At 36.8% G+C, this 12832-nt stretch overlaps 2 protein-coding genes across 2 annotated transcripts in view; one reads left to right on the top strand and one right to left on the bottom strand.

The window, feature by feature from the left end:
- Positions 1-650: 650 nt before the first annotated feature.
- Positions 651-10149, bottom strand: LOC107693240 (cleavage and polyadenylation specificity factor subunit 3-like). The gene is made up of 18 exons (XM_016492551.1): positions 9939-10149; positions 9668-9731; positions 9494-9591; positions 9291-9419; positions 9013-9190; positions 8842-8931; positions 8571-8721; positions 8317-8492; positions 7598-7756; positions 7348-7494; positions 7121-7273; positions 6154-6262; positions 5961-6059; positions 5794-5888; positions 5621-5708; positions 2552-2618; positions 2374-2470; positions 651-2283 (listed from the first exon to the last, which is right to left on the bottom strand). Exons 1-18 carry the CDS (start codon positions 10007-10009, stop codon positions 2182-2184), a joined length of 2073 nt encoding a protein of 690 aa, XP_016348037.1. The 5' UTR covers positions 10010-10149; the 3' UTR covers positions 651-2181.
- A 1177-nt stretch (positions 10150-11326) lies between these two features.
- The window catches only part of LOC107693238 (arf-GAP with SH3 domain, ANK repeat and PH domain-containing protein 2-like), a 22508-nt gene continuing 21002 nt past the window's right edge, over positions 11327-12832 (top strand). The window contains exon 1 of the mRNA XM_016492546.1: positions 11327-11744. Coding sequence (XP_016348032.1) covers positions 11619-11744 — 126 coding nt within the window. The 5' untranslated portion in view covers positions 11327-11618. The remainder of the gene's footprint in view (positions 11745-12832) is intronic.

Below are 12832 nucleotides of genomic sequence, written 5' to 3'. Positions count from 1 at the left end.
TCGCTGGCCTTTATACCAAGAAATTCACTATAAATAAGGATGCAAAAGCACCATTAAAGTATCTCAGAAGTGATTCGTAAGACTTATGCACAGTATTCCAAGTATTTTGAAAAATTATGATAGGATTGTGTGAGGAACAGACTCAATTTTTTTCAGCTGTTAAAATAGGTATGAAATCTATTTTCTAAAAGCATGTTATTGGTATCATTATTCCTTTTTTTTACCACCATATAATTTGCTTTTGAAACACCTCTCTTGTTACGTGTGCTGGATCATTGACGTATGCGACCATGTAGTCCGCTTAAACCCTGCTGCTTTCTTATAATCGATTGCAAGCTTGCATTCAGATCTGCCTCTATCCATTCAACAACCGATGGATAGAATCAAGTCCCCATCCTACTTTTTTTCTTTTCAGTCATCTTTTTCACTCAGTACAAAATAAAAGTTTGTTGCTATTTCCCTTACATCACCACTTTAATTACTGGTCTGTTCCTCCACAATGCAGCACATGTTGGGTTAATCACTTTTCATGCTACTTTTAAGGTGCTGAAAAAAGATGTCATAAGTTTTGGAATGACATGAGGGTGAGTAAATGAGGACAGAGTTTTTGTTTTTGGGTGAACTATCCCTTTAAGAGCGCTGGACTTTTATAAAGAAACAGAAGGCACAAATCATTCAGTGACTATGCATTAAATAGGAACTTAATGTTGTCAGTCCTGTTAGGATTATCAGTATACTGCACACATAATCACACACACACACACACACACACACACACACACACACACACACACTCATCAGCGTTATCTAAACATGACCAGCATCATTGTTAAAGTTTAACTGCCCAATACTAAGATGTTTACAGGTCTTTTTTTTTGTCTGAGAGATTGAGCAGATGCTAGCAGATCTTGAGAACTGTTATATCATAAAAATACCTGTTATATTTTAGTTGATTTTTTTTTATGTGTATGTGCTCTTGACACTCGCCAGCAAATTGTTTTGTAATCTCTGGAACACAATCTTGTGTTTTTGCTTTTTATTGTTTGCAAGAGACAAGCTGATATTGTAGGGGCATTTGATATTTTTAGATATTGTCTGTGAATTATTATTTTTTGCTTTCATTTATACTGTTCTTGAAACAACATGTATTAGTATACATTAATACTTAAACAGTTATACCAGCAGATGTTATACATGTTTGGTAAATGAGAAGTTTTTGGCTCATTGGCTTAATATGAAACTCCCAAGTCAAGACAATCAGGCTGTTAAGACTTTTCAGCAACACAATGTTCATGACTGTATGCAAGAATGTGTATCTTGCAGCTGCTCCCATAAGAATGTACTGATGAACACTGCTCTGAGATCAGTATCCAAAGTGCCTTGTATTTGTTTTTTTTATTTGTATTGTGAAATCGTATTTTTCTCCACGTGTTTTGTAATATAATCTATAGGAAAACTCAAAAAGGGAATATGAGTGTCATTTATAGGTGGCTGAACAGTCACCTTCATCTGAATCTTATTCAGAAATTTAATTGGGAATGTATTGGTGTTGATCTTGTAGAATACCAAGCATACTAGTAAGTACTAGATCTTATTACGTGACCCAGCCCTGAAAATGTACTTTGTTTTTATTCTCTGGTGTCAAACCCTGTGAAGTCTTTTTTGATGTTAAGAAATGTGCCCATAAATACTCCGACTGCATGGTTCCTCACAATGTTGTAATGGGACAAGAGAGAAAGTATTGAATATTGAGAGTGTTTTGTATCAGTGCGTTAAATATTTGTGTAACTTGGTATATTTTGCAAGCTTTTATTTTAAAATAAAGTGTCAGCTTTAATGCGAGTTGCATTGAAACTTAAGCTCAACTTGAATCAAAGACCTCTTTTATTAAATCAGTACATTAGATCTTAAATTACAGCTCCTTTAACAAAATGAGACAAAAACAACATTTTAAATGATCACTACATATTGTATGTAGCAGAAATAAAAAAGAACTGAGTCCTGACTGCACACATGTATCAACATCTAGCTTGAACTGTTTTACATTTGTTTTTAATGTAAAATTCAATGCTTCGAAGTGCTTTGGCCAGTCCAGTATCTGGTGTCTTCAGTCTGGTTGAAGTAGTTCAAGTTAGATGGACTCTGATAACAAAAGTTCTGGAAGGAAATTAGGAGCCCATCTCACATGACAGGGTTCATGGCTTCATACAGCCTCTGTACAGCGAGCTCCACCATTTCTCTGAGAGAATCATCTTCAGAATTGTCGTCCTCATACTCCACGGTCTGAACACAAACATAAAAACACACAAGAATTAGAAGACTTCTCTTCCTATAAAACTTCTGTGTGTATGCTTCACGCAGTATAATACTTACTCGGTTTTCCAGGTTGATGAAGGCAGTTTTCCCATCTACACTTACAGCGAGACAGTTCTTGTCTTTAAAGTCGACACACTCTTCTCCAAACATGTCTCTGCAGATTGGGGCAGAAATAGAATTTAGTTCAAAATAAATATCATTGACAGCTAGGAGAGTGCTGTGAGGATGAACTTACTGGAACATTTTCAGTAATCTGTTCTGGAAAACATTCACATCCACCTTCTTTTCTTGGGGCTGAACAACTATGATGAAAAAATAAAGAGGAAAACAAAAATGTTGGTGTAAATATGACTAGTTATTAACAATTTTCACATCACGAGAAAAAAAAAAAGAGAAAGAATAAGAAACAAGGAAGGATAGAAGGGGGGAAGAAAGTAGTGGTCGACCGATATATTGCCAAGGCCGATATATCGGCCGATATTTGGCATTTTTCAAATATAGTTATAAAAATATTACAAATATAATAAATACGTTTTTCTGTTTGGCCGATGTGTTCGAGGCAGGACTTTTATTTTGACGGCGCGGAGAGCGGCAGCGCCCGAGCGCACAGTGCTCACATTCTCCCTTTTGTTCGCTGTCTTCGTTCAGTTCTGTCTAATATGGATAGAAGTCTATCTAATAATCATATAGAACTGTTAAACAAAGGAATTCAAATGTATACAAAAAAAGTATTATAACGATTGCTTTAATATTATTAGTAAAAGAAAGGCAAACATTATAATAGTTTCTCATTTGCCGTCAGCATTTAGCAAATACGCATTTATATCATTTAAACAAATCTTTGAATGACTAATGATGATGAACATTTAATTTCACAAACCTTGCAGACTTAGTCGAATCTAGTTGAGATCTTGTGAAGTGTGCATTTGTATCCTGCATGATCACGTGTTCTCTGGGTGACGGTCGGTCTGTGCAAATTGAATGCTGAAAGGAGGAGAGTTCTGCTTGACTGGAGACGCGCGATCGACAAACTTGCTGTGAGATCTTGTGAAGTGTGCATGTGTATCCTGCATGATCGCGTGTTCTCTGCGTGATGGTCGGTCCGTGTGAATTGAATGCTGACAGGAGGAGAGTTCTGCTTGACTGGAGACGCGCGATCGACAAACTTTAAACTCGTGATTTCAAATTATTCTGCGCTTTATGCATTTGCCCGCTGTCATATTCATTGCATGCTGTATGTAAAACGAGTGTTACCTTGGCTTTATTTGAATGAAAAAAATAAATAAAAATTATATATATATATATATATATATATAAATGATTCCCAATGCACACAAACTTCCCAGAATACTGGGTGCCCTGTTGGTTACAGTATTTACTTCCTTTTTAATTAGATATTTATCAAATTTATTTATGTGAAAAATGCTTTGTCTTTTAAAGTATAAGTATGTTTATTTTACACAATTATTTTAAATCCATTTTCATGTAAAACGAGTGTTACCTTGGCTTTATTTGAATGAAAAAAATAAATAAAAATTATATATATATATATATATATATATATATAAATGATTCCCAATGCACACAAACTTCCCAGAATACTGGGTGCCCTGTTGGTTACAGTATTTACTTCCTTTTTAATTAGATATTTATCAAATTTATTTATGTCAAAAATGCTTTGTCTTTTAAAGTATAAGTATGTTTATTTTACACAATTATTTTAAATCCATTTTCTTCAAATTTCAAATTTCTTAAATATAAATTAAAATAAATAAAATGATATCGGCTTTATATCGGCCATCCTGCTTTCCAAGATATCGCATCGGCTGTCAAAAAAATCCCATATCGGTCGACCATTTGGATAGAAATCGGTCGACCATTACACATACAAATTCCTCGTATGTGTAAACATACCTGGCAATAAAGCTCATTCTGATTCACTAGAAGAAAGTGAGGAAAAGAAAGGAAGCAAGCAAAATAAAGTGAGAACAGGAGAAGAAAGGAAAGAAAAAGAGCAAGTAATAAAGAGTAATATATAGAAAGGAAGGAAATAAGCAAGCAAAAAAGGAAGAAATGAAGATAAAGTGGGAAATAAAGGATGATAAAAGAAATCACATGAGAATGTAAAAGAGAAAAAAAGATGAAGAATGAAAAAAAAGTGTATAAATATATCGATATATCGTTTTGCCGATATTATCGGCCGATATGAGCCTGTCGCCGATATATCGGTATTGGCGAATATGCCGCCGATATGAAATTTTTTTTTTACATAACATATAATGCAGATAAAATGCTTGAAATGGTGTAATTACTTAGTTTGTCCAGCAGAGCGCGCTCCATTGTTTGCTACTGGCGACCTGGATGAAACGCTTTAAAGCTTAAGTGTATGGAAAACCATTGAAACTTTGAACGGCCATATCTCCGTAACGGTGCGGCAAATCAGCACCAAATTCGGGGGATCACTTCAGCTCAAGGAACCCTCTCGAACGCGAATCGAGTGTACGTCTCGAGGCCCTCTTTCGAATGAGACCACCCCCGCGTGGATAGCCCCCGGGGTTCGGGAGTTACGGCTGGTTAAATTCACGGTCCGGCGCCGACCGATCTAGGCCGATATATCGGTATCGGCCTTTTTTTACTCCCTAATATCGGTATCGGTCCCAAAAAACCCATATCGGTCGGGCTCTAATAAATATTTATAATTTCTATTTCTAATTAAAAATTAGAAAATTGAAAGAAACAGAGAAAAAGGAATGAAGGAGAGAGGGAAGGAAGAGCACACAGAAACAGCAAGGAAAGAAGGATGAAAAACAAAGTGAGAAAGAGAAGAAAAGAAAGGACAGAAAAGAACAGAAGGAACAAAGGTAAGAAGCAAGATAAAGACAGTAATAAAAAAGGAAGAATGTGCAGAAGGAAGGATGGAAGGAATAAAGGGGACAAGAAATAAAGATAAAAAAAAAGGGAAATGTAGGAGGACAAAAAGATGGAAAAGGTAAAGGAAGCCAGAAACAGAGAGAGGAAAGAGAAAAAGAAAGAACAACAACAACAGAAGAAATGAAGGATGCAAGATAAAGCAGTCCTAAAAAAAAAGGAAAGGGAGAAAAAGGGAAGGAAAAAACTAAAGGAAGCCAGCAAAAACGAAAGCAAGAAAAAGAATGGAAAAGAACAACAAAGGGAGAAAGAAAATAAAAAAGAAAGGAAGAAAGACTGCAAAAAGGAAGCATAAGGTAAAAAGGAAGGAAGCAAGATAAAAACGATTTCATAAACTCTTTCAATACAACTCATTGTAACTGATGAAAGCCTTCACCTTTCTGAGCTTTAGGGTTGGACTGCACCTCCAGCACCACTGTGGTGACGGCATCAGCGTACATGTCATTCAGAGGATTGGCAAACCACTGGAGGAAGAACACACAATCAAACCCGAGTCACTTCAGATGCCATAGTTACACTGGTATGTGAATGACCAGAATGCCGCCTCACCTCCAACAAGACCATGTTTTGATCATGAACCACTGTGATGCTGTTAAAGACTTTCAGCGTGCTCTTCTCTGAGATCTCAATCTCCTCCACATCACCTATAACACACACACACACACACAATGAGCACCACATATAAACACATAATACACACACACACACACACACACCTGTCAGGTGCCGTAGCTGACTCAAAAGCAAGGGAAAAGGGCCGGTGAAGGGAATGGCTTGAGTCTGTTTCACTGTGCTCATGGCCAGATCAGTGTAATCTGCATCATTAAGAAAAAAAAGAGCAGGTGTGAGAAGCGCACACTCAAACACATATGAAACACCTGAAGTGATCACAAACAAACACCAACTCACTGGAGAGGTCAGAGGGGGCGAGGATGTGATAACTGAAGTTCTTTTTCACCAGGATGCCCGAGACCCGCTGAGCCTGCACACACTTCTTATCCGCAAGAGAGCCCATCACCTTAACAGGTCAAAGAAAAGGAAAGAAATTAGAAAAAGGACAAAAAGGATTCATCACAGAAATTAAAGATTCATAAAAGTACTTAACTATGCAGTGTTTGTAATGTGATTTTTTCTAGCTTATTTGAATGTTTTTATTGCAACAGCCTCTCATTATAACAATTTATACTGCAAAAGTTTACGTCAGTTGATAATATCAACATTATTCATTATTATTATGAATTAATATTAGTAACTAGACTGATGTCATGATTCACTGAGTTAAACAAGTACATTCGTGACTGATTTATTCAAAATTACCAGAGCAAAAGAAAGAAAGAAAGGAAGGAAGGAAGAAAGGAAGAAAAAGAAAGGAAGGAATGAAGAAAGAAAGAAAGAAAGAAAAAGAGAAAGGAAGAAAGAAATAAAAGAAAAAGAAATAGAAAGGAATGAAGAAAGAAAGAAAAAGAAAGGAAGAAAGAAAGAAAGAAAGGAATGAAGAAAGAAAGAAAGAAAGGAAGGAAGGAATGAAAGGAAGGAATGAAGAAAAAAGAAAGAAAGGAAGGGAGGAAGGAAGGAAGAAAGGAAGGAAAGAAAGAAAGACAAGTAGTTTGGTTGTTCTGATTCAAACACTAGTGAGTTCAATTCAAACAAATTTTTTGCTAGTTTAAGATCTCATGAAGGATTTATTAAGTTGAATGAAGAAAAAGTGTAGTCGTAGTCTGGATGAACCTAATCAATCATTTAATTTGGCAGAAGAACTGAAGTTTGTGATTATTATTTTGACAAACTACTACAGCAGCAGCATCTAACTGTGGGTATGACAGAGAAAACAAGGGAAAGCTAAAGAGACGTGGAGGAATGACAGCTGCGGTCTCACCTTAGCCAGTTTCTCTCCTCTGAAGTTCAGCGTGACGGCCTCAGTATTACGAGGGTTGTGCACCTCGATGTGAACCTCATCATTGTCCTCATACTCTCTTATCAGAGCAGCTTTCAGTCGAGCCATCTCATTCTGCTCTCCATGAACCAGGATCTGAAAACCACAGCAATAACATGACACCTGATCTAGAACCTGATGGCCTGCTGCCTTATGACATTATCACTTACCACATGAGGAGGTTTCAGAGCTCGGATGAACTCGCTGGTCTGCTGGTAGTCTGTATGAGCAGAGAAGGAGATATAGTCCACAGACATCTTCAGCGGAAGCTTCTGTCCGGACATGGTGGTGATCTCCTCTGGCTCAGACATGATATGCTGCACAGAAAACAGGGTGGGGAGGACAGGTTTAATTCAGCATTCATAAGAAACCTGATGCTGATCTGTGGTGATCTTGTTGCTGACGTTTGAGGAGCTTCACCTTGGCGAGCGTTCCTTCCACACAATAACCTGCTATGATGACACCGTTCCTCTTGTCGGTGCACCAGCTCTCAAAAAGCTCTCTGGAAAGACCGCTCTGCATCATACCTGGAGATGCCATCACCACACTAGGGCCAATGTCATCAAAATGGTCCATACTCTGGAGGACAAGACACAAGTTTATACAAATTAGATACAATTTTGGATTATGAAACTTGTATTTCCTACTGAACCAGTGTTGTTATTGTTAACTAAAACTATTACAATTATTTGTTGGTAATTGAATTAAAGCTGAAATAAAAAATATATAAATATTATATTTAAAAAATTTTCCTTGGCAACTAAAGCAAATAAATATGTTGAAGTACTACAAAATTACTACAAAAAGTGAAAAAAAAAGAGAGAAAACACCTGACATAAAAATAAAGTAAAATATATAGAAACAATAAATAAAAAAAATATTTATAACAAAATTACTAAGACTAAAATGAACACAGAAAACATAAAAATGAAAGACTCAAAATCAAAAGAAAATATAAATATTAGATAAATACTTCTTTCTTGGCAACTAACTGAAATAAGTAAAAAAATTGAAATCAAAAAGAAATCAAAATAGATAGAAATATTTTTAAAAACAAAAACTAGCAACTAACAAAATTACTAAACCAAACTAAAATCTAAGTTCTGTCTGGTCTATTCATAGATTGTAAAGGTGCCAACCTTAAGATTGCTGATATGCTTGAAGACAAACGGGTTGTTAACGTTGATGGCCTTGCGGATCTTGTCGTTCATGGCGTTCACGTAGGTCTGGTACACCGCCATGCACTTCTTTGCCAGGGATGAGGCATAGTAGATGGGAATGTCATGGAGTTCAGGGTGATTCTGCCAGTATTCATCTGAAACAGAGGACATGCAGAACTTCAGTGAGTCATTGTTGAAGATGAAGCTGAAGAGTGTGAACTGCTGGACTTTACCTAGAATGAGCAGCAGCTCCTGGGCTCGACCCAAAGCAAACACGGGGATGAGACAGCGGCCCTCACGGTTCACTATGTCATGAACCGTGTTACAGAAACGAGCCTCTCTCTCCTCTCTCTTCTCATGGATGTGTGTGCCATATGTAGACTCCTACATGAACAGAAAAGTAGACGGGCATAAAACAGGTTGTAATGTATTTCTTTTGTAAATCAAATGTAAATAACAAGTAAAAAAAGAAATCATGTCACCAGCATAAAATCTAGTACATACTGTGATAAGAATGTCTGGTTTGACGCTGGGAATCTCAGCTGCCATGAGATGTCGGTCTTCTTGACGTGAGAAATCTCCTGTGTACAGTAGCTGAAGAGAATGACCATGATCATTAGCACAAACTGAGTGTGAGTGTTACTGAAAAGATCTGAAGGAAATAACTACACCTACCTTCACTCCTGCAATCTCAATCATGAACATGGCTGCTCCCAAAACATGACCTGCGTGGTAGCACCAGAACTTGATGCCGGCCACCTCTTTCACTTCATGGAAGTTGATGGTCTCAATCTTGTCCATGCTTTCTTCTAGATCAGTCTCGGTGTACAGCATATCATCCGCTGAGATGTTGCTGCAGAATCAAGGAAATCATACAATATATTAGAGCTGGTTCTTTATAAAAAAGAAAAAATTGAAAGTGCTGTTTTATCGAAACAAGCTCTTTGGAGTACCTGACTTTCACATAGTCTGAAAGCAACCAGCGGTAAATGGCTTTGGTGGCATGGGTCATAAAAGTCCTCCCTTTGAAACTTGTCTTTTGTAAAAACCATGGCAAGGCTCCACAGTGATCCAAATGAAAACTGGCAGAGAAAAAGAGGAGGTCAGCAGATAGTTAAATATCAATGATATCTTTCATTTAGAGAAAGGGACTCACTGGCTGATGAGGAGCAGGTCGATCTCAGCTGGGTCTATCAAATCAATGTAAGGCAATGCATCCATGCCCTCCAATCCAGGGTGGATGCCACAGTCCAGCTGCAAAGACATTACATGTCAAAAATACATCTGTCAAAAGCATCAAAAGTAGGATAGAGCAGAAAATATTGCTTACCATGATTTTACGGCCCTTGAACTCCAGGATGATACAGGACCTGCCCACCTCTTGACCAGCTCCTCTGTTAGAAACATCACAGTCAAGAAGATATACTAGTTACAGTACTCCGAGAAAGTATTAACACGGGTGCAAAGTTCTTTAATAACATTTTGGTCCTGTTAGATATTGTATTTATTATTTGAAAACTGCAAGTTAAACAGTAAGTCAACAAAACATTTGGTGCGTTATAGAACTAGTATTGAACACAGTATGAATGAACTGAACTCACAGTGGCCTTATGAGGAGTTGATCACTCTCTTCTGCAGGCACTGGTACATCCGCTTTACGTTTTGTAGCCATGCTTGTGGTGTATTTTACACTTAACTAAGAATTACTTATTCAATATCCATCGATACTTCTAATAATAATCGACAACGATCATGAGCACTGAGAACCACACACCATGGACACGAGACAAGTACTTCCGCTGTGGTCCTGAATCTTCTTCTTCTTCTTCTTATTGGTGTTTAATGGCGGATGGCATACAAGTCTATTTCTTCCTGTTACTCTGTGCTTACCAACAATTCTTTGAATGCTATAAACCATCTCCCTGTTCTTTCTTCTTCCCAATATTTCTGCCATCTATTCTTCACATGTTGCTTGATTAAACACTTCATTTCACTCTTACCATACGTTATCTGCATGTCTATGTCTACTTTCTTTGTTGCTTCCTTTGCATATTCGTCTGCTAACTCATTACCGTTTACTCCCACATGCGCTGCCTGGTACCCAACAGAAAGCTACATAAATTCCCATCATCTGGATCCTATATATTGTTTGAAGAATCTCAATCATTATATCTGCTCTGCTCTCTGAATGACATGTTTTAATTATAATTAAAGATGAACTTGATTCAGAACATATGAGTGTCCGCATTGGCTTATTTTCCTCCACCCATTGCAATGCCAGTAAAATTGCAATCATTTCACCAGTGTAAATTGACAAATTATCTGAGATTCTTTTACTGACTTTGACATTAAATTCTGGGATACTAAATGCCACACCTACTTTGTCTTCCATATTTTTCGATGCATCAGAATATATTTGAACATAACCATAATAATTTTCATGAATGTACTTATGTGCTATTTGAACATTTGATTTGAATTTATCCTTATTTTCCTCACTTAACAATGTCATATCTACCGTAGGTTGAGATGTGGTCCTGAGTCAAAATAAAAGTTCGACGTGAACGTAAAGAAAATGAAAAAAGTTCCCTAAAGCTGAGAGTTAAATAGGTTATCAAATTATATTGAAAAGCTTTGAGGCAAAGTACACAAGCTTAGTTAGGACAGCAATAAATAAATACATCTATACAAATATATTAATAGATAAAAAAACTTACGAATGAATCAAGACGAATGTTGTTGCCAAATAATGAACTATATTGCCACTGTACTAAAGTCAACACCATGTGAAAATACTGTGTGGAAAATGTGTGCTAAGTTAAAAGCGTATTGTTTTTTTAACATTATTTCAGCTTTTCAGGTTTTCAGCGTTAGGTTACGTCCCTAAACTCTGATTGGACAGCCAGATCAGGACTCCTCTCTCGTTGGCGGACTGGATATGATTGACGGGCGATATGATTCCGCCTACAAATCACATGTGCAGTGAACTTCTACTGTACAGGTACGAATGGGTGGAATCCAGAAGTGTTGATCTGGTCAGTTGCGCGTGTGATGGAGCTGTTCAACTCTCCTGTTCAAAGACGAATTAACTTCGCATTGCCTCTTTTTCTTTTTGATCTGTTTGGACTCCATACGGAACTTTTTAAACTAAGTATTTTAAGGAATGACTGACACGAACTGAGTTTGAAACGGGTTTTGTGCGGACTTTTTTTAAAAGTACAACATTTAACACATTTTATGTTTCTCGTCTTGGTTTTAGTCTTGATTTAAAGGGAATAACCATGCCTGATCAACTGACAGTGCCGGAGTTTATGGACATTACCAATGAGGACTATAAAGCACCAACAACATCAGTGTTCTGTACGCGCATGGCTCACTGTAGGAATACAGTCGGCGCTTTGGAAGAGGTAAAACACCTTTACAATGTCAATAATACGGATGTAGAGTATAACACAATTTACAGACTAGCGCGAAGTGCGCAATTATGTCTGTATCTGTATAACTGTATTACAGAATGTGTGCTAACTTCAGAACATTACTTCAGTAAATACTATAAATTAGTATATTTTACAAAAGGAGCCTGGAAAATGACTAACTTCTTGTAGCACCAAAGCTCAATGTATCCCGTGTTGGAAGTGAACCTCGCCCGTGTTTCTCACGGGTTCATGGAACCTTTTTTATCGCTATGTTGACGCCATTCTTAACTTGTTAGCAATTGTAGTCTTTTATAATTCTTAAAGTCACATAATGAACCTGATATCTCATACATTTACCATTAACAGTAATTTGTTATTAATAAATGCATGCAGCAGATTTTATGGACTGATTTACAGGCCTGTGCCTGTCTGAGGTAACAGAGCTGTTACTAACAAATACAGATATTACAGAAATAAGACAAATATCAAAAGAGGGTGGAAGATTTTATAATGCTACAATGATAAACATTTAAAATTATTCACAATACCCCAACTAATAGAAAGTATCAAAAAGTGTCATGGCATTGGTGACATACTGTGGCTGTGCTATATTTTACTTTTATTTTACAGTGGTACTGCCATAATATACTGTAAAAATCAGAAAAGTCAAAAACATAAGTTTTATTAACTTAAAATGTTTTTAAAATGCTTGTGGATCTAAGTTTAATAAGCGTTTTAAGTTAAGCTGATTATTAACTTTACATACAGTAATTGGGATGTAGAACTTTGTCTAACTTGTGTATCAGTTTGTTGAGCAAACTGAGAAGGTTATATAGAGTTACACACCAACACATTCTCACTGAAATGGAAGAAACGTAACAGTAGAGAACACTAATTGAAACATAACACAACATTTAGAACAAAATAAAGTTATATGTGTCACACCCCTGTGGACTGTTGATTGTGGTCTCTCCCTCTGTGTCCTTATTTGGTTGTTCCTGTTCTCGTTATTAGTTAATCACCTCATTGTGCTCACCTGTCTGCCCCTCGTTATCTGCCCTATATCTGTTCCTGTCTCT

This window comes from Sinocyclocheilus anshuiensis, unplaced genomic scaffold (genome assembly GCF_001515605.1).
Source record: "Sinocyclocheilus anshuiensis isolate Anshui unplaced genomic scaffold, SAMN03320099.WGS_v1.1 scaffold810, whole genome shotgun sequence".
NCBI lineage: Eukaryota > Metazoa > Chordata > Actinopteri > Cypriniformes > Cyprinidae > Sinocyclocheilus > Sinocyclocheilus anshuiensis.
Note: the sequence above shows the minus strand (reverse complement) of the source record. Positions and strands in the feature narration are given on the sequence as shown.